Source organism: Cricetulus griseus, chromosome 4 (genome assembly GCF_003668045.3).
Source record: "Cricetulus griseus strain 17A/GY chromosome 4, alternate assembly CriGri-PICRH-1.0, whole genome shotgun sequence".
Classification (NCBI taxonomy): domain Eukaryota; kingdom Metazoa; phylum Chordata; class Mammalia; order Rodentia; family Cricetidae; genus Cricetulus; species Cricetulus griseus.
The window spans coordinates 170,472,622-170,497,246 of NC_048597.1; the positions used below are offsets into that span (position 1 = coordinate 170,472,622).

General features: G+C 36.4%; 1 protein-coding gene across 5 annotated transcripts in view; it reads right to left on the minus strand.

The window, feature by feature from the left end:
* Positions 1–24,625, minus strand: part of Neo1 (neogenin 1) — a 160,288-nt gene that overhangs the window by 25,492 nt on the left and 110,171 nt on the right. For 4 of the 5 annotated variants that reach the window (XM_027414905.2, XM_027414904.2, XM_027414903.2 and 1 more), the window contains exons 10-20: positions 23,741–23,889; positions 23,136–23,274; positions 20,985–21,034; positions 19,181–19,328; positions 16,618–16,728; positions 15,338–15,532; positions 9,900–9,995; positions 7,055–7,278; positions 6,835–6,973; positions 4,745–4,852; positions 3,311–3,505 (exon numbers count right to left, since the gene is read on the minus strand). In XM_027414905.2, coding sequence (XP_027270706.1) covers positions 3,311–3,505; positions 4,745–4,852; positions 6,835–6,973; positions 7,055–7,278; positions 9,900–9,995; positions 15,338–15,532; positions 16,618–16,728; positions 19,181–19,328; positions 20,985–21,034; positions 23,136–23,274; positions 23,741–23,889 — 1,554 coding nt within the window. The remainder of the gene's footprint in view (positions 1–3,310; positions 3,506–4,744; positions 4,853–6,834; positions 6,974–7,054; positions 7,279–9,899; positions 9,996–15,337; positions 15,533–16,617; positions 16,729–19,180; positions 19,329–20,984; positions 21,035–23,135; positions 23,275–23,740; positions 23,890–24,625) is intronic. The other variant, XM_027414901.2, reaches the window with a different exon arrangement.

Sequence of the window (24,625 nt, forward strand, 5' to 3'; positions counted from 1 at the left end):
TTTTTCTTCAGATTATGAAGTTGCCCTTCCAAGTATAAAGTTAACCTAAGCAAGAGCAGGAAGGTAAGCAAAGGTTCAAATCATATTCTCACTTCCTTTTCTGTCACCTAAGCATTAAAAAAAAAAAAAAAAAAAAACAGAAAAGAAAAACACAAGCCTTCCTTCTAGTTGCTTACAAAGGTCACTGTGAGCTGATCTCATAGTCACAGGTTCAAGTAAGTGAGGCTGCTGACTTAGGCCTGGGGTCTCCACAGCAGCAGACCTCAGGAAACAGAAACAACAGGTTTTTGTTTTATAATCCTTATTTTTGGGTTTTAGTCTCTTTCTTCACTTTTATAGTAAAAACTGCTTAGGGGAAGCCCTTTCTCCATAAAGTAAAGGTATTCCTCAATTCAAAGTTATTATCCAGAAGTTACTAGCAGCAAGCTCTTGAAAAGAAGCCCACACAGTGCTTAAGAGATGGCCCTTGAACACTGGCTCCATTATACAGTAGTACTTTGATGATGGGCAAGTTATTTAGTCTTCTGTGCCTCTGTTTCCTTAAGTTAAAACAGGGATACTAACAGCATCTACTTTAATTAGGTGCTGTGAGGCTAAACGGAAATTTAAGACCTTGAAACACTGTGAATCCTGCTTGGTGTGTAATAAATGATCGATAATTTTTTTTTTTTTTTTTTTTTTTTTTGAGACAGGGCTTCTCTGTGGCTTTGGAGGCTGCCCTGGAACTAGCTCTTGTAGACCAGGCTGGTCTCGAACTCACAGAGATCCACCTGCCTCTACCTCTGAGTGCTGGGATTAAAGGCGTGCACCACCAACGCCCGGCCAAAGATTTATTTATTATGTATACAATGTTTTGCCTGCATGTATGTCTTCTGCATGATCGATAAATGTTAACTATTACAAACATCATAAATTCAGGAAAGAATATACTCCTTCCGTTTATGGAGCAGAGCACATGGAGCTATAGTAAACACTTATGAGAGATATTCTCATAAATAAAGCTCAACTAGACGTGTATAAACAATTAGTGCTAATGTCAATTCCTCTTTCCTCTTATAAATTAGCATATTTAAAAAAACAAAAGAAACCCAAATCTAAGGTTGTATAAGTAGTTCATTTAATAGAATAAATCTAGAGGCTAAATATAATGTTTGGTATATTCTCAGAAGCCAAAAACCTATATATGAAAGGAAAAGAAGTTCTTGGCTCCTATGGTACAGGATTTCTAGGGCATATTCTAATTTAATTTTCTAATTATTCTAATTTCCTTTTCCATTGTTCATACTTATTACTTTATCCTCTTACTTCTGAGGTTATCATTTCTCCCAAGTGACACACACTACACATCAAGATTTCAGTTGTTGTTCATAGGCTATTACCTCAGGCAAAATCTAATTGGCAGAGATACTTAACATTTTAAGGTTCTTCGTATTTAAATGTTCATGATCATTATGTAGGCTACATTTAAATTAAACTTTCCAGAGCACTGCATCACATAAAAAAACAAAATAAAAGCCAAAAAATTGCCAATGTACATGCTTTGCCAAGATTATTAGTTGGTTTATATTCCTGTATTTCCCAATATTTTTCTTTAACATTTAAAGAATAAACAAACTCAAAGGATGAATCTAGTACCCAAAATACCAACAGGTAAAAAATTTTGAAGACTGGAGGCATGGGACAGCAAAATGTTGTATGACAGTTACTAAGTGAAGGGAAATTGCATTCTCTGCATATACAATGTAATGATTTGTGAACTCTCATGCATGCATACTCATAAAAAACTATGCCACAGTTCCCACGAACAACAAAAGACTTGCTGAATATAAACACATGTCCAAAGTCATGAAACTCACTACTTCAAGTTCTGACTTTTTCATGCATTAACCAAATACAAAAACTTTGTATTTCTGATTACTATTATTAAACCATGAAAACAATTATCAAATTGACTTTCAGTGTTCTTTCATAGTATGGAAACTCTCAGAGATTAAAATCACAAACTACAGCTACCATGCCACCAGAGCAATTGCAATGAAAAAAGTGCTGACTGATGATTGCAAGACTGGTGACATCAAGACTCATGCTTCTTAAGTGTCCAGGCCACACTTTTTATCCTTTTACAAAAATTGTCATGTTTAATATTTAAGAGAAGGGATAGAAAGAGTTATAAATTAACCTATTGCAAGAGTAAATTCTTGGTTACAAATAAGCACATATTTAACAGGATTCATGTATGCAAGAAGGAAAATATAATGTTGGCTGAATTTGATATTAATTTCTCATTTAAAGAAATAAAATCCTAAATGCTACAAATAAGGAAGGTTGGTATGCTGGTCACTTTGTGCCTTAAATGCTTATCACTGTTTATAACATTTGCATCTTAATATCTAAGGATAACCTGACCTTCACTTAAGGCCAGACATGAATTAATTCAACTCAGTTTTCTTCCACCAGTGGATTTAGCTTCTAAATGAGTCCATCAGCTTTTCAGATATCCCAAAGGCTATAAAAACATGGACTCAACTCTACTTTGGCCAATAAATATGTGTGTGGTTTTTAACACATGGTACTAATTCTCAGGGGAAAAGTGAAACAAAAAGATAATAATAGGTCATAAAAGAGAGAAATGAGAGAGAGGCCATCTACTCATTTACCTTGGTCATTAGGCATTTTATCAGAAGAGTCCGCTGACAGGCCAAGCACAGGGGAAGAGGAAACAAGAGCAAGGATCACCAGCTTTGAAGATGGACAGACAGAAGTTTTAAAGGAAAAAATAAAATTCCCACAAACTTCCAAACAAATTGACAATAGAAAAGAAACTTAAGTGTTCAAAATTCCACAGACTCAGTACCCAACTCAATTTTATTACCTAAGCTTGCTTGGCTTACTATTTTATATTCATTTTCTTGAGCTTTGCATAAATGGTCCCTTCCAGTCTTGTCCTCTACAAAGAAACTTTTTATGTTAAGAGCCTGCATGTGTTGAAAGAACATCTGTCACAATAATATGTAGTATAACTCTATGGAAACAAACAAACAAACAAAATCATTCTGGAGTTCTCTGATAAAACTTTGAGATCACTGCAGCAATTCTTCTGCCCAGATATGTAGAGCCAAAGCTCCCGTCTATGTGGGCTTGGAGAGTACAATTTGGCAGCCAGTGGATAAGGAGAGGAATTCTCTTCAAGTCTTCAAAGTGAGTCTGGCGAGTTCATTACTAGCATTTCCCACATTACCCACAGTCTCTAATATGCTGCAGCCCCACTCTTTAGACAGCATATTAAAACCCTTAGCTCAGGGAGCTTTACCTTTAGGTGTTCTGAACTGCACAGCTTCAGACATGGGTCCCATGCCTTTTGAGTTCCTGGCCTGGATTTTGAAGTAGTATGGTGTATCAAGTGTTAACTCTTGGATCTGGTGAGTCAGTCTGTTTCCCACAACAGGTTCAATGACCCAGTCATGTATCTCTGCATTCACGTCTGTGCTGTAATAGATGATGTAACCTGTCCAAAGCAATTAATAGGAAAAGAAGTCCCATTTCTGTTTTTCTTTTTGCAATCAGTCAATAAATGCCTATGATATAATATCTGAATAAAGCACCATGAGGGCCTAGTTTTAAAAAATACATCCTGAGACTTCATAATGCTATTACATGCTCAATTAACTCCAACCAAAGTCATCTCTTAGAAGAAAAATGCTTGGCAGATTGGAAAACCTGACAAAGTTCTAAAATTGGGAGTAGGTGAAGCCATAGAAATGTGTCACCAGATACTTCCACCAGGGGGCACTCAATCTCCGCAAGAGAGGCAGGAAGCTTCTCAAACATAAGCCTAGGTAACCCACACTGAGCAAAAACGTGATTTATTGTTTAAGGTTTTAAAAGATAAAGTAAAATGTAATCCGAGTCAAGATATTTCTTTTACAGAAGAGGCAAAGTAGGAACCTAAAAAAAATTATAAAGACTAGAAATTATGGAAAGGGGCATCGTATTCAAAGTTATAGGAATACAATGGAGCACTTCTTTAATCCCAGCACCTGTGAGACAGCGCTACAGAGTGAATTCCAGCCAGGGCTACATAGAGAAATCCTTTCTCAAAAAACCAAAGTTACAAGAACAAAATGCTAAGAAACACTTTCTCTTTCTCAGTCTTTAGGCCACCTTAATCATATTTCAGAGGGTAAACTGGTTCTTCAGGACACTCCTAATGGAGCAGAGGTTCCAAATAACAGCCAGTATCCTCTCTACTATGAGAAATTTCTCTCTGAAGTCCAAGGGGGGAAAAAATCCCCAATTCCATCAAGCTTTTGACTCAAGTAGTAAGAGCACAGAAACCTGAAGTAACAGTCCTTGGGAATACTAGTGGTTTAAAAGCCTAATGGATTTTGGAGGTGCTGTAAAGTAAAAGAGTAGTTTATGCATATTAGGTAATTCCCAGTAGAACTAAACACACAAGGTCAAAGCAAGTCACCTAGGGGAGTGAATAGTTTCATGGAAAATAAACATACCCATCTAGCTGCAATAGAACAAAGGCTGTCTAGCATATGCCATCCCCACTGGATATTGTTAAACAGCTGGTCACTCAATTCCATGCTATTTTGGGCAGCCTGCACTCCCTTGTTCTAACTTCAAGGACCAACATGGCTCATAGCACTCCCTACAATGACCAAGCCAGCCTCACACTCCCACTTCTACTGACAACACAGTACCTGCCTGGAGTAGTGCATAGTCTAAGGCATCCCACCTGTAATCTTGCCGTTAGCTTCAGACGGAGGCTGCCAGTTCACTATTATGGTCCTTGGTTTTCCTTCTTTACTCACAACTGTCACATCCTTAGGTGGAGAAGTAGGAACTACAAAACAACAAATACTGTCCATTTCAATATTATTCACAATTTTCCAACTCCTTTCATTGATAAGGCACAGTAAATATATAAGACAAAGACAAATCCCAGTGGATTTGGTAACCAACCATATCTAATAAAAAGAGAACTACACAAAGTATCAAAGGGAAAACAAAACAAACACCACAAGGACAGAGAATGGGTCTGTAGGCTGGAGTAGGGATATATACTCAAGGGAATCAAAGGCCACTATTTCCAAGCACACACTTCCGTCTGGCATTGTACAATCAGCATATCTTTAAGGCTATGGCAACCTAGAGAGGCATTTGTGGTCAGGGAACCAAACTGACTGCAGTTACATAATTGGTCCTAGATTGCTTCCTCTCACTTGATTTGGCTTATCTGGTAGGACATTTTAAAGTGTGAAATAGTTTTCTCTCTTGCTTAGAGTTGGTTCTTCAAGCCAAATATGACTCTTAAAAGCTCAGTTCCCTCTAAGAAGAATTTACAACTTGATATTTTTCATTTAAGCTTACACTGAAAACAAAGCTCCAACTGCTGACGTTACTGCTCTAAACAGAAGCTGTTTATTATCAGAAAAGCCAACAAAGGAAAATGGCTTTTCTACATTATACCTGAGAACTTTAAATATAATGTATGAGTAGGAAAATGCTCAAATGGAGTATTCCCTCAAATTGTCACTTCCTAAAATACTGGAGTTCCAATATGGAAAAGCCTAGTGAAACAACTAAATAAGGGAAAACAAAAATTTCACTTATAAGTCAATAAGGTGGAAGTAAAGCAAAAAGATATTCTTAAAACAGAGGAGCTGAGTGTGATGGCATACACCTTTAATCCTGACATTCCAGAGGCAGAGGCAGGAGGAATCTCTGAGTAGGATATCATCTTGATCTATATAGTGAGTCTGAAAACAGTTAGGGCTACACAGTAAGACCCTGTCTCAAAACAAAGCCAAAAAATAAAATAAAATAATAAACTAAGCAAGCAAGCAAATAAACAAAACTCAAACAGAAAAGAAAGCAAACTACAGAGTATTTACCCTTTTATATACTATATTCCTGACTCTCCAATTCTCCCTTTCCTGTAGAAATTCCAAGAAACTGTCCAGACTACTTTGTACAGAATGTAGAAGCTTAGCTTTTCATTATGTACAGAAATAGGCCAGAATACACAGATTCCCAAGGTCATTCATATCCTTATCCCAGCAAAGCCCCAGGGAAGTCAAAGAACAGGCTTTAAAAAGCCAGCAAAAAGCAAACAGAATCTCAAGGCTGGCAGCATACTCTTCCTTTCATCTGTTCAGTTATCTTTTCTCCTTCCTCATGTGTACAAACATCAGAGACTGGTTCAGTTAAGGATCTTTTTTTTTTTTTTTTTTCTTTCCCCCAGTAAAGTGTTTATACCAGCCAAGCATGGCTGAGCGACTACTTGGTCAAGGGCAGGTCACTTCATTTTTTTTCAATTTCAATTTACCAGTAAAGCAGGATTAATGACAATAATCTCTTGTATCTAACCACAAGCTTTCCCATCTGTTCCTCATTTTACCTTAAAATAATCTTCTAAAGTAGAAAAGATGGTGATTACAACCCCCACCCAAAAGTAAGAAACTGAGATTCGGAGGGATTAGATGAGATGCTCATGAGCACAGTCAGTACATGGTTGACCTGAGATTGAATTCAAGTCTTTTAATTTCTAAAACCTGGTCTGTCTTGCATTATACTATTCTGATGATTACCAATGTTCTGGCAAAAGTGACCCAAACATCCACAATAGTTGAAATGGCAAATACAACTCAAATGTAGCTGTCCACTAGGTTCTGTCAATATGTGCACTACCCTTGCACAGTAAAAGCAGGTAATAAGATGTCCCATTGCTGAGAATGTGGCACAACAGCAACATGGACTTTCATAGGCTTTCATAGCTTACAAAGAGAAGAAATGCCATGTGACATGGATTTGTATTATACATACCTAATTCAAAGGTAGCCCCATGAGCTGTCATACTCCATGTGCTTGACCTTCTACCTTTGGTCACCATCACAGAGAATTCATATAGCGTATTTGGTTTTAAACCAGTGACCAAATAGCTTAAAGTTGTTGCATTTGCATTCTGAAAAAGTATGAATCAAGAACTTTAAAAGAAGAAAATACAACTAACCAGTTTTATTCACCCATAGCAAATGTTTAGTACCTTGTACTTGGTGTTTGCTGGGATGTTGGTCTTCCACCGGACTGTATAGTATCGGGAATCCGTAATCTTCTGGTGTTTGGGCAGGGAGTTGTCCGCCCATGTAATCCTTATGGTGTCATGACTCAGAATGGAAGCCTGAACTCCCACTGGTGGCATCATGGGAGTGGGATCTGGCACTGGAGTGTATGGAGCATTAATAACAAATAAATCAACTTCAGAAGTGTCTGGGTAAAAAGTAATTAAGAAAGGGAAGTGGCATTTTAACATAAACAAAAATAAAAGGGAATGCAGGGGAATATAATGGAATGAAAGATGAGAAATGGGGAAAAAGAAAGAAAATCCAGAGTTAATAGATAGCCCTCATTCATTCAGAATACTTCTACTGTGTTTCTCTCTCTCTCTCTCTCTCTCTCTTTCTCTCTCTCTCTCTCTCTCTCTCTATCTCTTTCTTTCTTTTCTTTCCTTCTTTTAGGAAAAGAATTGTAGGAAAATGTTAAGCAAATTAGTATTTAATTATATTCTCAACCATACTCTAAAAACACTATAAAAAATGATAATTGAGTGATAGTGTTAACATACACATGCTGGAATTTTCTTTGAATTAACTGAAAACATTACCTGCTGTCAAAGGATCATATGCGAACAAAAACTGCTCTTAAAATCCAGAATATAATTTCTAAACAAGCAATAAAAAGCTCACAATCTGTTTGAGAGTTTAGTAAATGTGATTGCATGGGACATGAGTTAGTAGTGCCCATCACTGGACATGTGATCGTTTGTCTCTCAAAGTTGAATGCCAGTCTATGGTTAAGCAAATTCAGACATGCTGTTATCTTGACTGCAGAGGCATTAGAAATATTGTTTACAGCTGAATCAATCCAAAGACTCCTCTTCCTTAAGAGAAGGTAAACTGATACCATGTTGCACTGTCTGCTGTATTTTCTCTAGCAGTCAGAATAAGGTAGAGAACAAGTCCCCATCAATTAAGGTCAATGCCATAATTACCATGGATTCAAGTGGCACAGCACTGACAAATTTTAGAGATCACAATACTTGTTTAATGAAAGGAAGAACTGTGTTCAACCTAGCAAATGCACTCTTTATTGCAAAACAGAGGCCAGAGTAAAGGGAAAAAAATTATTAAAGGCCACAGCTGAAGTACAGTGGGACCTCGGGGTTTTCCCAATTCCTAGCTAGGTTTTCTAAATATATGCATATTCAATTATTTTAAAAGTTCAGGTTTTAAATGTTGTTTCCAAATTTAGTTACAGTGGCTGGTTCTGTATATAACTAAAAATTGGAAATGATACAGTCCTTGTTTATGAATAGTTGCTACACTAAAAAGCAGTCTTCATGTGTGTATTTCACAATGAATACTAAAACTAACAGAGGGGTAGCCTACAGGGCTTTGTTCTAAGACTTGTCAGAATACATGCTAATTAGTTACAATGAACCTTCAGATGCTGAAACAATTATTTTCTAAGGAACATCTTGCATGTGCCAATTCTTGGGTAAAATAACCAGGTTACATGACTTAAAAGCATTTCCTTGCATATTTATATTTCTGTATCCTTAAACCACGTGAAAGAAAGTAATTTTTTCTATTGTAATTCAATTTAAGAAGGTAAAGGTCACTTTATGAATTTTTTTTTTCTGGAACACTAAAACTATTTCTAACAGAACTTTTAAGTTGTAGGTACAGAGGCCAGAATTATCAAATATGGACACTTGTACAAAGTAGAGGCTTTAAAAAAAGGGACAAAGATTATCTTTTGATAAGAACACTGCCAAGTCTGTACAGTTACTTAAAGCATCCTGAAGACAGCTTATGATACAGACTCAAAGTTATGGTCAACAAATGGAGAAATGCATTTATAAAAAAATATTTTGTACTTTGGACTCTTTATAAAAATTATGTCTATGAGTGTTTTGCCTGCATGTATGTATGTGTACCATGTGTGTGCCTTGTGCTCTCAGAGGACAGAAGAGGTAGTCAGATTCCTGAAACTGGAGTTATGCTTGGTTGTGAGCTGCTATGAAGGTGCTGGAAATGGGATTTAGGTCCTCTGGAACAACACGTACTCTTTACCACTGAGCCATCTCAACAGTTCCCAGCTCTAGGACTGTTAAAAAAGTTCACAACTCTATTATACCAACTTCAATAAATTTTCTCATATCTAATTTTTTCAGATCTAAGTTAGGAGTTTTAAAACAGTACAGAAATTTTATATTATATTTATATTATTTTGAGGATATTAATGTGTAAAGAAAACAGTGACAACTGATCTTTTATAATAAATATAACTGACCAAATGGGTAGTGCCTTTGATTTTATTCCTTTATATGAACTTTATGAAGGGCACACAAAAAATACTTTCCTAACCAACTTAGATATCTGACTTTAAATGTTAGCTTTATCAAACATATATACTTAATTGTTATATGATATGTAAACTATATTACATGTGTATACACACACATATACATCAAAAAATGAAAGGCACTATATCTACATATACACACTCATATATATAGTGCCTTTCATTTTTTGATTCATTACAGTTATACCATGTCTAAAGGATGAAAAACTATATATTCTAGATTCTAACATATTAAAAACATGTATATATCTACACAGCTTACATGACAGACAATAGTTTAAATATGCAAAACAGGAACTAACAGAATTCTGTACATGGAAGCCAGCCTATTACTCATTCCAAGTCTGCACTTGAAGTTGCCATGTATTTTTCCTTCATGAACATCCACCAAGGAGACCCCTGAGTTGCACTCTACATAAGCAGTTGGGAAAGTGCAGATGACCAAAAGAGACAAGATACCCTACCTGTGTGAGGTCTGGTCACAGCACTCTCATAAAGGGGGATGCCTTCACCAACATTGTTGAATGCTTTCAGGGTAATCACATAATGAGAGCTTGGATCTGAGGAAAAGAAGTCAAAACAATTTTTAATGTTCTCTACAGGATTTAAAAAAATACAAGAGTGACTAATCATGGAAAAATTCATTAAAGGTTTATAGTTTTTAAAAAATGGGATTGCTTATTTTGGGATATGAAGGGATGTGGAGATAGAAATACATATAGTCCAAAAAAAAATGGCTTTTACATCAATTTCCTGGATTTAGTCTTCAGAGTGGAGGTGGACTATTCTTTCTCTGTTGAAGTCTATAAGGCTTTTTTGAGTACCAGAAGCCCTAAGGTACAGCTTGAAATTAAAACCCTTCCTGCTCTGATCACAACAGCTAAGGAAGAGAGGCAGGAAATAAACTGAGAGTGGCAAAACGTCTTCAACATTCTATGGAACCTCCTGATCCAGAGCAGCCAACTCCTTTATTAGACAAGCAAGACATGACCCAGGATTTGATGGTCTGTAGGTAATTCTGCAAGGAGATTAAGAGAACAAGCTCTCTAGGGCAGTGTTTCTCAATCTGTGGGTCTCCACCCCCATAGGGTCACAATACCAGATATCCTGCATATCAGAAATTTACAATTCATAAGAGTGACAAAATTAAAGTTATAAAATAGCAACAAATTAATTTGATGGTTACACAACATGAGGAACTGTATTAAAGGGTTGCAGTATTAGGAAGGTTGAAAACCATGGCTCTAGGGAATCCTTCAAAATGTTCTTGTTAAATTCAAAGAGGGGGCATTAAGCAACAGATTGAATAGCATTCACCTTTACCGAGGGAAGCAGGAGATTCTAATATCATGTGTTTGATCCAGACAATGTTTTAGTGGGGGTAATTCCAAAGTTCAGTTTTGTAAGTAAAAATGTGGGGTTTTAGTCTGTAAGCTTCTGTGGCAGTTTAAGTTTTCCTAGGTGGAAAAACCTTATGTGGTTTATGTTACTTTAAAAGCTCAAAATATCTGGGCAGTGGTGGCATGCACCCTTAATCTCAGCACTCAGGAGGCAGAGGCTGGAGGATCTCTGTAAGTTCGAGGCCAGCCTGGTCTACAGAGCAAGTTGCAGGACAGGCTCCAAAACTACAGAGAAAAACCTTGTCTTGAAAAAAAAAAAAAAAGCTCAAAATAGATGTTTAACTTGGTGTTCTACCCATTCTCCAGATAATGCAGGGCATTCCCAAATTTCTATGTCAAATAGAAATAACAAATGGAATCAACACAACTTGCTAATTGAGTGACAAGGAAAAAATGAATTGGGCAACACAGTAGACTGATGTAATTCACTGAGATTGGGAACAGCCAGAGCAGTCATGACACACACTTCTGAGGCTTACTTTAGGCACATTCTTTACTTTCTGTACTGCCTTCCCTGGTCTGACTAGTTTGTAAAGGCCATAAATTGCAAATATATCCTTTTAACAAAAGACATTTTTAAAAAATATTTTATTTTTTAAGTATACAGTCTTCTGCCTGCATGTGCCCTGCAGGACAGAAGAGGGCACCAGATCTCATTCAAGGTGGTTGTGAGCCACCATGTGGTTGCCGGGAATTGAACACAGGACCTCTGGAAGAGCAGGCAGTGCTCTTAACCCGAGCTATCTCTCCAGCTCCCAAAAGACGTTTCTTTTGAACACTAGGCCTTTACCTTCAACTGTTTGGCCCTTGCGGTGGTATGTTTTAAGTCTTTCTCTTCCTCCTCTTTTTACTTCAGACCCCAGTTCTGCAAATCTTAATGCTCAAGGCAAAAACCTGAGTCATTAAGACCCCTCCCCCCCTTCTTGGCAGACAGCTGAGTCTTGCTGATTCTGTTCCTCATTATTTTCTCCTTGTTCTCAGTGCCTCCTCATCTTGGACTGCCACCATTCTTTATTCTGAGGGCACTTTTACCCCCAGCCCGCCCCATAAACAGATAAATGGATAGCCATTCAGAAGGGTTCATTCTACAATGTTAATCCCTGTGGTTACATCACTTACTTATATCACTCATTCCCCCTTACCACTGTGAAGACATCTTCACCTTCCTCCTCTTCTTCCTCCTCCTCCTCCTCATCATCATCATTTGGGGATATTGAGATTGGGATTCATGTAGTCCTAGCTGGCCCTGAACTTGCTATGTAGCTGAGGCTGGCCTTGAACTCTTGATCTTTCTGCCTCAACGTCATGACTGCTACAATTACATGTACATGCCACCATGACCAGCTCTCAGATATTTTTAAATTGTATTATTTCTAATAACTGTTTAATGTCTTTTTCTTTCTCTCTGTATGGTGTCTAAGACCATAGGTGTACATTAATCATTTGTTAACTGATTAAAAAAAAAAGATTGGGCAAAGAAATATAAACTTCAGTTTAAATTTTGGGCCAAATGGAACATGGGCTACATCTAGATGCAGACGTCTGGAGGGCTGACATTTGGATGAACATGAAGCTCAGAAGAGAGCTTAACTTAGATGAATTCCTAAATGAATTTCTTCATCCCTGAATTGCTTCTTTCACTCGGCATTTTATGAATCTTACATTAGTTAGGCTAATATACACATTTTATTTTATGTCAAACTTATTTTGGTTTTGCTACTGCTCAACATACATAATTCTTTTCTAATAGAGTCTACTGTTTATTCTCTTTAGCATAACCTGTGTTTCATCTTGCTGCTGTTTCAAACACTATTCTGGTTCAATCTTTTAAGACCAGCTAAATTTCTTCATGGATTGTTCTATGTGCCTTGTTCAGTTTTTCCTTCTCTGAACACACTTCAACTCACTTCACTGTTTCTTGTGTTTTACTTTTGTTCCCCTATTAGACTGAAAGGTCTGAGAAGTCAAGGTCTAAGTCCTGACTGACTGCAAAGGACTTTTATTTCAGAAATTTTATAATGGAAACAGTAGGAGGCTGGTCATCACAGGGACACTTTTATCCACTGAAATGCTTTGGTTTTGTAATCCAACAATTTCATGTAAGACTAACTCATGTGGTGAAGCCTCCTGGGTTTAGTCAATCTGTCTCTTTTGAGAAAGAAGACTGCATTTATAAACTATTGCTTATTTTCTTCCATAAAAGATTTGGTAACTCATTTGTTAGCACTTAAAGCTGTTCTTAGGAAAGGTGTTTAAAAAAGCAATGATTTGAATAAAAAAAATTCATCAGCTGGGATTATGAATTAAGAGACAAGTCTTTCAGAGAAATATTAACAATGACAATCCAATTTGGAAAAGCAGTTATACCCACTCAACTCAATTCATTATTATGTTATTGTCATATTAACTTTAAAAATTTATGTGTTATGTGTGTGTGGCCATGCACATGCTAGATAGAGCACAGGTAGGTCAGAGGACAACCTGCAAAGATGGCTCTCTCCTCCCACCATATGGTTCCTGGGAATCAAACTCAGATTGTCAGGCTTGGTGGAAAGCATCTTTACTTCCTGAGTCATCTTGTTGGTCCATAATTCATTATTACAAGAAATTAATGTTTCTGATTTTTGTTTTTAAAATTGAGATATAATTAGCATAAAATAAGTGTATTTAAATGGATAGTAAGTTTTGCTAAATTTACATACCCATGTAACCAATACGGAAATAGAGAAAATAAGACATTTCCAAGTAGTTATTATGCTCTTGCCATCAGTTCTTAGTACTCAGGGTTCTATGCAACCACTGGTCATAATTTGTCACTTGTAGATAAGTTTTGCCTTTTTAAAAACAAATTTATTTAACCTTTATAAGCATTGGGGTGAAGGTATCAGATCCCCTGGAACTAGAGTTACAGACAGCTGTAAACTGCCATGTGGGTGTTGGGAACAGAACCCAGGACCTCTGGAAGAACAGTCAGTGCTCTTAACCACTGAGCCATCTCTCCAGCACCAAGTTTTGCCTATTTTGTAATTTCATAAAAACATAACAAACCATACATTATCTTGCATCTGGCTTTTTACTCAGCTCGTTTATTAGACTCATTTCTGCTGCTATGTGTATTGATAGCCATTCCTTTTAATTACTGAGTAGTTTCCATGAAAGGAACGGAAATTTGTAACTCTCCCCTTCCCCCTTTATTATAAGAAAAGCATTTTTTAAAAGCTTTTAAGTGAGCATGTGTTTTCATTTATCTTGGTTAATTTTCTATGAGTGGGACTGCTAAATTGTATGGTTAACTTTATAAGAAGCCTTTCTTTTACAAAGTAGCTGTATTATCAGTATTTTTAACAGCAACTGTGGGAATTCTAGAGGATGTACAGTGGTATTTCTTTGAGATTTTACATTTGCAATTTTGACAACAGTGCTGAGCATCTTTTAACATGTTTATTTCCTACCCATGTATCTTCTTTATTGACCAACCATACATCTTTCCTGTCCACTCATATGTCTTCTTTTGTATAGTCTATCCAAATCTTCTGCTCATTTTGACTGGGTTTTCTTTTTACTCAGTTGTAAGAATTTTTATATCTTCTAGGCTCAAACTCGGTCAGATATTTTAGTAGCTGATATTTTCGTCATATCTGTGGCTTACCTTTCCATTTTTATTGATTTTTTTTCAATTTGTATAAAAGAGACTACTAGAATCTTAAGATTCACCAGTAACAACCTAGTGTGTGTGTATGTATACATACATATAGAATATGCTAAAACTAGTAGGTGAGTTTGATGGGAAACAATATACTTGCAAGAAATAAAGGTATCTCCCCTTAATCAAACACATTAATTACAAAGGAAAGTGATACTGAACATCAGATAACATTCTGTGTGTATAATACACATGGCAGCACTGGCAAAACCCCAACATTACATCATTCCCTCTCAAAAGTGTCTGAACCTAGAGGTAATGCAGAAATGCTAGGCAAGCCTAATCTTAGGGACATATATGGCCTATCTATGTATGTTTAAATGTCATGAACCAAGATCAGAGAAACACACAACACAGAACTGGTTCTAAATCAAAGGCTAATGAGATGATGACTAAACACAGATCCTGAACCAGAAAACTGCATTTTCTTTTTGTCATCAAAGACATGGTGAGAAAGATGTCAAATATGAAAATTCTGTCTCAGCTTCAATGTGTTTATTTCAATAAATAGGCTATTTAGAACATTTTTAATACAATTTCATGTTAAGTTAATGATTAGTGAGTCATCATGTCTGCAACTGATTTTATGCTTCAGGGGAAATGTACATATTGGGAAACAGAAAAAGACAAAGGAAATGTGGAAAAATGTTAATCCTGCATAACCCAGGTGAAGAATCTAAGAATATGGAAAAATTCTTTCTGTAAGTGTTACAATATTTCTGTAAAAATAAAATTATAATGCAATGAAAGTTAGAAAGAAATCACATGCATGATTATCTCTTTTACTTAGCAAACATACCCAGGTTTTCAATGGTGTAATAACGCTGTTTATAATCCACTTTGATGGTCTGTGCGTGAGGGCTGCCAATGCCATAACCAATGGCATAACCTCGAACTACAATGTTCTGGTTCTCTGGAGGAGTCCAGCTTACTACGATGCTAGTGACAAGTGGACGGACATGAAGAGAGCTAGGCACTTCAGGAACACGAGTTTCTGAGAAGGAAAGCAGAAATGAAAATGAGATGTACTTTCCTGTAGAATGTTTCATTATCCTTGGGGAATAAGGTTTTGCCCCTGTCAAAATACTGGGCTTTAATAAATTTCTTCCTGTGATGATATACTGTTTATATCTAATAAAGCCACTGAAGATCAGAATGCAAAGCTAGCCACAGCCATAGAAGCTGGGCGGTGGTGTTACACACCTTTAATCCCAGCACTAGAGAGGTTGGTTATGAGACAGAAACAGGGGATTCAATCTCCAGCCACTGGCAATCAGTCTCCAGCTACACTGATGACAGGATTGCCCCAGATTTGGTAGAGGTAAGAGCTCTTTAGTGGCTTGGCTGCCTTGCTTCTCTGATCTTTAGCTTGAACTCCAATATCTGTCTCTGGGTTTTTGTGCTACATCTTTCCCCTTTGGATCAAGAATTCAAAGAGAACCTGTAGCTACAGTGAAATATAGCCCATGGTTTTATTTCTTCTAAGACTCAAACGGTTGCTCATTCCATTCCCTAGACTCTATAGGTGTAATGAGAAAGGTATGTTATTAACAAAATAGAAACCTGCTATCAATGTGTCAATCAAATATCATATTACAACAATGGCACCAATTATTTATTTCCCTAGATATTAATGATCCAGAAAAAAATGTCACTGAAGTCCAACTGACTTAGGAACTAGCTACATATAACCATCTGGACTTATGTATTGAACTAAGAAAGGTGAGAAAAGCCACAAGGTCTCCAAGACTCAGGAAAAAGGGAGCTGCAAATGAAATATAGGCACAATGGATGTGGCTCAGCCTTAAATTTGAGATTATCTATTTACTTATTGTCTCGGTTAAAAAAAACAAAAAACAAATGTCTGTACATCTTACTGTTCTGAGCCTGCTCGCTCTGATATTCTTTTGCAATGTCTAGAAACAACCACTTCAGGAGCTCTGTTGTTTCACAGGAACAACAGTACAATATACCAGTGTCCACAGACTAAGCCAAAGTCAGTGACTTTCCAATCTGATTCACAGGTGATAGCTAATGTCTATCTATCATGTGCCATTTCTCCTCACTGTTTAATCTTACCATCTAGGTCACTTTCAAAAGTCTCAGCAGACAGCCAGTCAGTTGCTGGGCCTGTACCATTGACTGTGAGAGCAGCCACTCGAAAGTTATATTCTGTCCCCCGATCAAGACCTGAGAATCAAACAACAAAAGAGATACACTGAAACAAGAGCTCTCCTATAAAATGAAACATCTCACCTACTAAGTTCACAGCTTAATAAAGTGTAAGTTCATAAAGAACAAGCAAAATAAATAACAAGCAATATACAAAAAAGGGGTAAATCTCAGTGCCCACAACACCTAGGACACAACAACAATGACTAACCCTCCCAGTAAGTTAGGGAATTTTTGCTGTTTTTTTTTTTTTTTTTTTTTTTTTTTTTAAAGAGCATAAAGGCAACTTTAGGATTACTTAATGCAATACCCTCAACTTTGTTAAAAAGGAAGCCATGACCAAAGATAATGAAAGAGTTGTTACAAAGGAACAAAATCAGCTGGCTTCAGAAGACACAAAAACCCAGAAAAGAATGTAAAAGATGTAACTCCTATCAGGTTACCTCTGTTCTTTGAGACCTGTTATAACCACAGCAGAAACAATTTAAACATCAAATATGGCCTAGAAATCTATTTTTCAATAGCCAGTTGCCCAAATGTATTTATAGTAAGTAAAGAAAACCCAAACTTTTATATTATGCAACTCTTTATTTACTATCAGCTTTAATAAAGTGTAAAATTTACCAAAGGCAACAAAGATTCACATATAAAAGTATATCTACAAAGCAGGAGGATAGTTAATGTGATGAGTTATGCATCCATTTACACATACAGCTTTAGAGTACTTAAGTACAAGATACTGACTATTATTAGGTTATTAATATTATCCTACCCCTCTATATGCAAGTAATTGGGATCTTTGGACAGTACAGAAATCCCAATAAAGACAGACATTAAGAATGCAAGTAGCTAGGCTGGGATGCAAGGTATTTGTAGTTAAGGTAACCAACCCTGACAGAGACAGAGACAGAAAGCTCTGCTCTGTATGTGCCATCTTAAATCTGTCTGAACACAAACAAGCAAGGACAGAAAGAAGAACAAATGCTGGGTTCAAGTCAATTTACCTCTCAATTAAAAATGTTATTTTTATTTATTATCTTATATGTATGGGTGTTATGCCTATATGTATGTCTATGCATCACACCTGTGCCTGTTAACCTCGGAGGCCAGAAGAGGGTATTGGATTCCCTGAGACTGGAGTCAGACTGTTGTGGACGATGATGTGGGTGCTGAGAATCTAACCCAGGTCCTCTAGAAGAACAGCCAGTGCCCTTAATCACTGAGCCATCTCTCTAGGTCCCTTCACCCATTACCATATTATAAGAGTGCTAAAGAGGATTACACATTTGTTTTTAATTGTCAATGGACAAAACCTTAGAATAAAAACAAACATGGCTCAATAAAGATCTGAAAGAAACCAATTATTCAGTTTTTTTCAATTATTCAGTTATTATTCCTTGCCCTCTAGAAGGGTAAGAATATATGAAAGAGCAGGAAAGAGAGAGTTAAGTATAAAAGGGCTGAGTTCTTCTCCCCTCTAAATAACTGAGAGTTTAAAAAGCAAAACTAAGGCACACAGTAAACATAAAGATACAATAAGGTGTGCTAAGTCCTTCAACAACCAGCTATGGATAATTCAATGTCTCACACAAACTCTTAGTAATCCATATTGCACACCCCATTAGCAAGCTTCAGGTTAATGTGTCAAGACTCCAAGAATCAGTTATTGTTCTCATCATTTATTCAATGCTGGTTCACAGTTTTTCATTCTGTGGATACTGGGGACATGCTTATATAGAATAGCTATCCTTTAGTCTATAGAGCACAATCAACCTAGGCGTGCTGACTAATCAAGGCAAAAACCACTGCTTTTGTCTTGATTAGTCAGCAATGCCTAGATTCTATTTTCAGTTACACTGGCCTTATGATTCAGCTTCTCAAGATTCTCCTCTAACGGAGTCCTTGTTTAGCCAACTCTATTTCTCATAGCTGTATAAGAAAGAGAATTCCTAGTGATCTATAGAATGATCCTTTGTTAGATAGGCATTTTTCTAAGATATGCTTCTTGTTCTGTTATATATAAAAGGAAAATTATACAAAAGCATAGCTGATAGAATTTCCTAAAACTTTGCACTGTCCATAGCAGTAAATGTAATTATAGTACTGCAGCTAATTAAATACTCTGCAAGTCACATGAGTTTGGCACATTATAACAAGTTTTGTTACCGACTAGGTTGAATAAAGTCTGTCTTACATTTTTAGGTTACAAAGTAAGTGTTATATACTCAGAAAATGAGACAATAAAAAGAAAATAATCAAACACAATTTAGCCCCTCAGAGATGGAGGAATCCACAAGAGTGTTTTTCATTAATTTGTATCAAGTTAAAAGCATATTAATATAAATTTTGAGAACCATTTTTACTTTGTTTATATAAAACAACTGCTTAGAGAAGTTTTAAACTAGCATAATTTAAAGTCTGAGAAAGAACACCTTTAAGCCATTGACTATATATATGCAAAGTAGCTTACCTTCAATCAGCTGAGACAGTTGTGTCCCAGTTACCAAGGTCTCAGTGACATCACTTTTTCGGGAGGCCTTTCGATAGCGAATCTTGTAGCCAGTAATCTGCCCATTTTGTGTGGCTGAAGAAGGGGGCTGCCAGTGAATCACTATACTCTAAGAAAAAGCAGTACAAGGAAAAGACTGAACACATCAAAGGGCTGGCCTTAACTGTTTACACTATTAAACCTAATTACACTGTAGAAAGAGGAGCTCATGGTACTTGAAGCTTCACCAAGTTACTTATTTAATGGTCAGTTAAAAAGAATTCTAACATACTGGGCGTAGTGATACACATCTTAATTTCAGCACTTGGGAGACAGAGGTAGGTGGGTATCTGTGAATTAGAGGCCAGTCTGGTCTATAGTGAGTTTAGGGCCAGCCAGAGCTACACAGTGAGACCCTGTCTCAAAACAAACAAAACAAAACAAAACACAAACACAAAAAACAAACAAAACTTTAATTAAAAACCCTCCAATGATCAACTGAAGGGAGATAAAAAGCAGGTATGTGACATGATGATGTCATTTACAAAAACTCAACCTTGAGAGCCATATGATAAAAGAAACTACACAAACCCCTTTATGTTTTGAGTCTATGATTTTGTGTTGGACTGCATAATATCTATCCTAGGGTGCACAAAATCCATGGTCACAGCTCGGACATGTTTGCTTGAGTCTAGATTTATCCTTTAAGAATTTTGTCTGAATGAACACATCAGAAGTCCCCGAAGAGTTTTTAGAAGGAAATGTAAGGCTAGATGCATACAGATTAGGAAATAAACTACTGTTAGGTGTAAGAATTATTTCCCTTCTTGAATGCAAATGAGCTGTAAGTAAATAATTTCTATGGACAGGAGTGATGTAGTGTCAGTAATCCCAATCTAGAGAGTCAAAAACTGCAGGACTACAACTTTGAGGCTAGCCTGAGCTATACAGTAAGTTCCAGGCTAGTCTGAATTAATACATATAAGTAAGACCCTGTGAAAAACAAAACAAGACAAAAGCAACAACAACAACAAAAACAAATTAAAAAAAAAAAAACAAAAACCCTGAAATCAAACAGAAGTAAATGTTTCCTGAGAAAGCATCCCATAGTACTTTTGGGAAAGACTTTTTTTTTTTTTTTTTTTTTGGTTTTTCGAGACAGTGTTTCTCTGTGGCTTTGGCGGCTGTCCTGGAACTAGCTCTTGTAGACTAGGCTGGTCTTGAACTTACAGAGATCCACCTGCCTCTGCCTCCAGAATGCTGGGATTAAAGGCGTGCGCCACCAACGCCCAGCAAGACTTCTTTACTATGTAACTCAGAAGGGTATCTGAGAAGTGTACATGGTGGACATGAACCTGAACCAGGAGGGATGCTGTGAACAGACACCAGAATCTACACTTGTCTTTGATTTATACTGGCATCTTGTCATCATAAGCAACTTACTTTCTTTGTATAATTAAGATCTAAAATATCATATTTAAATAAAAATGGCAGGGTTTTTTGTAGAGAACCTAAGTAAGTTTTAGCATCAGAGAAAGGAAAGAAACAGAAAGAATAAACAAGTGAGGCTCTTTGTCCAGCTTTATCCCTATGCTGTCATATTTTCCTGCTTGGTTTTAAGTGTTTTCAATTACATTCTAATTTATCAGGTTAGTATTTTTAAAAGCAAATGAATTACTACAACACTTGCATTCACTATTCTAACGTCTGTCTAAGGGATCTCTGCCTCTCTTTAGTTCCTCTGAGGCTTAGTATACCAGTAAAGTGAAAAGAAGCAAAGCTTTACCTTTGAATTTCTCACTTCTAAGGACAGATTCTGAGGAGCAGCACTGGGAACTAGGCAGATTAAAAAAAAAAAAAAAAAAAGGAAACAATTCAATTATCCACATACCACCCATCATGTTATTGTTCTCAGCCAGACTGAACACAAATACATATCTCCAATACTAATTATGTGACTAGAAGGTCTGAACCCAGATAACATCACTGCATTGGGAAGCCAGAGAGTTCACTTACTGCAGCATTCCTTGTTTAAATGTTTTTTTTTTTTCTTCTTAAGAATTGCCTCTAAACCACTTTACAAGGTCCATAAGAAAGCCAAGCTCACTGATGTGTGTCCATCTCATTTTGGTCTATATTGTCACTATGTAGTTCAGTCACTTGCCAGATTTATTAAACTTGGTTCCAGAAAATGTCTAACTTTTCCCCATGGTGGGTATTCAGGATAGATATGTTTAAGGTTCGGAATATATCTGGTCTAGAAAAGTTTGGAGTCTAGGGCAGTGGTTCTTAATCTTCCTAATGCTGTGACAATTTAATACAGTTCCTTATGTTGTGAGGACCTCCAATCATAAAATTATTTCTTCTAAGTGCTGCCTTAAACCCCCATGTTAAAAAACTTGGTTCACTCAGTTTCCGTGGTATTATGGTCATTAGGCCAACCTATTTAAGCACAGTTAAAATTTGGCTCACAGGGCTTATATAAACCTTTTTCTGTTAAAATTTTCCTCAAATCATGACTAACTGGTTTATGCAGTTGGATAGCACAACTACAATTTATATTGTTCCTCCTTTTTATCTAAAAAAAATTGTCAAGTCCAAAGAAAAGAAAAAAGAATAGTACAGTGAGCATTGTATTTTTTCCTTCTAGATTAATTACTAACATTCTGCAATTAGTAACATTATTTTCCCCATAAATGAGTAACTGCACAGATACAGGCTTATCCATTGTTTCTGAATCATCTGAAAGATGGTTGCAAGTCACTCTCACAGTTCATTTGAAATACTTTGGTACGTATGTCCTAAGAACAAAGACAGACTCCAAAAAACTAAAACACAACAATCACACTTGGAAACTGCAATTGTGATACAAAAGTGGTATCAAATACACATAAAGAACATGCCTAACATTTAGCATGTTTAATACTAAATATATGTAATAAGTGTATTGACAGTAACCTATAGAGATGCTTTTTGTCTCTACTACCTTGGAACCAAAGAACACACATATTTTTATGTATACCATGTCTTTACTCTTTAATTTAGATAATTTTTCTATAAGACTAATAATACATTTTAAGAATTGAGGTAAGTTTTTAAATTTAAAAAAGTTGCAGAACTTCTCCCAATTTGACATGTCTGCTGAAGTTAAATTTTTGGGTAGGAAAACAACAGAGGCAAAGCTGTATCTTTATCCATGGAATACAAACCAAGCACATATCTTGGCTTCTTTCCTAATGATGAAATATTTGATAATCTGTTTAAGCAAGCCAAACTATAGCTTTTAAAGCATACATGCATATATATATGTATATATATATGCTATATACATATTTATATACATATACACACATTTAAAACACAAAGAATACTGAATTTAGCCAAGTTTTAACAGAAAGACACCCTTACACTAAATACAGTGAACTGCTATTTTCTTTTCTTTTAAAATGTTGGTTTTGACCTACATAACCCACAAGCATAGTGTGAAAGTACTTCTGTTAGTCATGGGTATGTGTATATAACTAAGTTTAAAATACAGCCACAGGTGAGAAATCAAACTGTCACAAAATACCTATTAGGTAAATAAATATGGCTAGTACATAGAGTAAGGCTAACCTTCCAACAGCCACAAAATGGTCTGTGTAGTGAACAAACAACAGAATTTACCTATACAGAAGACGAAGACTGTTCTAAAAATAACAAGAACCCATTTAGTATTAGATACCACATGCTCTGTGCTTTCCAGTGACAGCAAAGCTGGTGAAATTGGTGTTACCAGAAATTTACATATTAAGAAAAACACTCAAAAAAGCTAATGACTTGATCAGCAATGAGTACAATGTAGATAAGAACAGAATTTTCTTGACAAAAGCCCATAATTTTCCAACCAATTAGGGGCAGTAAGAACGGTATTTTGTTGCAAAGGAAAAAAGCTTACCATCTGATAATGTTCGAACGGCAACATCTTGTGTGGAGACTCCAGGACCATGTTTATTGTAGGCCACCACTCGGAAACTATACTCTGTGTATTTTTTCAGTCCATTAATAGTGTAGGAGTGACTTGAAACATCAACATCCTTGAATGAAATAGAATATCATGTGTGTATACACACACACACACACACACACACACTCAAGCCAAAAGAAATGCTATAAAATGACTAAACAAATTTTGCACAGTACATACAGTTTTAACCCTCTTACAGAATATTGTTTATAGCGAAAGCAGATTATTCATAAATGATAACAATTTATAAATATTATTTGATGTTTAGTAAATAATAGTTTTTGCCTTGCTGGTTAAAAACTATAAAATAAATCTTAGCACAAAGAAACAGATATCATCAACACTTAATTTCCTATATCTCTCCCTAACCTTTGATAACAGTCAACTAACTATCACACTCTGGAAGATTTGTGGGAGTGGGGTATAGAACTAGCATATCTGTGAATACTAGGCAACTGTTCTACCACTGAGCTATATCTCCAACCCTTAGTAATCCCCCCAACCCCCTGCAAAAAAAAAATCATGTCATTTTATACCTGTTCTTTATCAGTCCCTTTTTCCATGTAGTACAATTTATAATTTTGAATTTCCCCATTGCCGGTAAGTGGTGTTTCCCATGTGATAGTGATAGAAGTAGGTGATGTTGCATAAGCTCGGATATTAGGTGCTGGACCAGGGAGCTGAACTGAAAAGAGAATTTTAAGAGCTCAAGATACAAACTGGATTTACTGCGGTTCTCAATAACCACTCTCAGCAATACTGTCACAATGACCATGTTTTATAAACAAGAAAAGCTAAGAAGACAACTGAAGTAATTAGGATGCATACATTTTCCTTTATATAACTCAAAGCCAGAAATTATCTCTGAAGTATCTTCAATTTATTAAAAATAAGAAAAATAGAGAACTCTTTCATGGTTTATAAACTCTCACGAGTACATGAGTGTGTGTGTAAACACTTACTGGTACAGACTGTGCAGGTCAGAGGTCAGTGTTAGATGTCTTCCTCTATCACTTTCTACCTTTACTTTTTGAGATAGTCTCACTGAACCTGAAGGATCTGTTTCAGCTAGGCTGGCTGGTCAGGGCCACCGGGGATCCACCTGTCCTCTTTCCCCCACCCCTTAGCTGGAGGTGAAGTATTTGCCCAGCTTGATGTGGGTGCTGGGGATCCAGACTCCAGTCCTTAGACTCGCAGGACAGAAACTTGAATCACTGAACTTCCCCAGACACAAATTCTGGTTTTGTAGAGGAATAAGACAGCACATAAAAGCAACCACCACTGGAAGAGATCTTTCTTTTGTTGGATGCTAAACAGGCCCACAGGGATGGGCAGAGGTCTCCTTCACAAAGAACTCCTAGTCTAGCACAGAAATCAGACACATCAATAAATCGTGACAGATTCATATGGTGGCTATAATG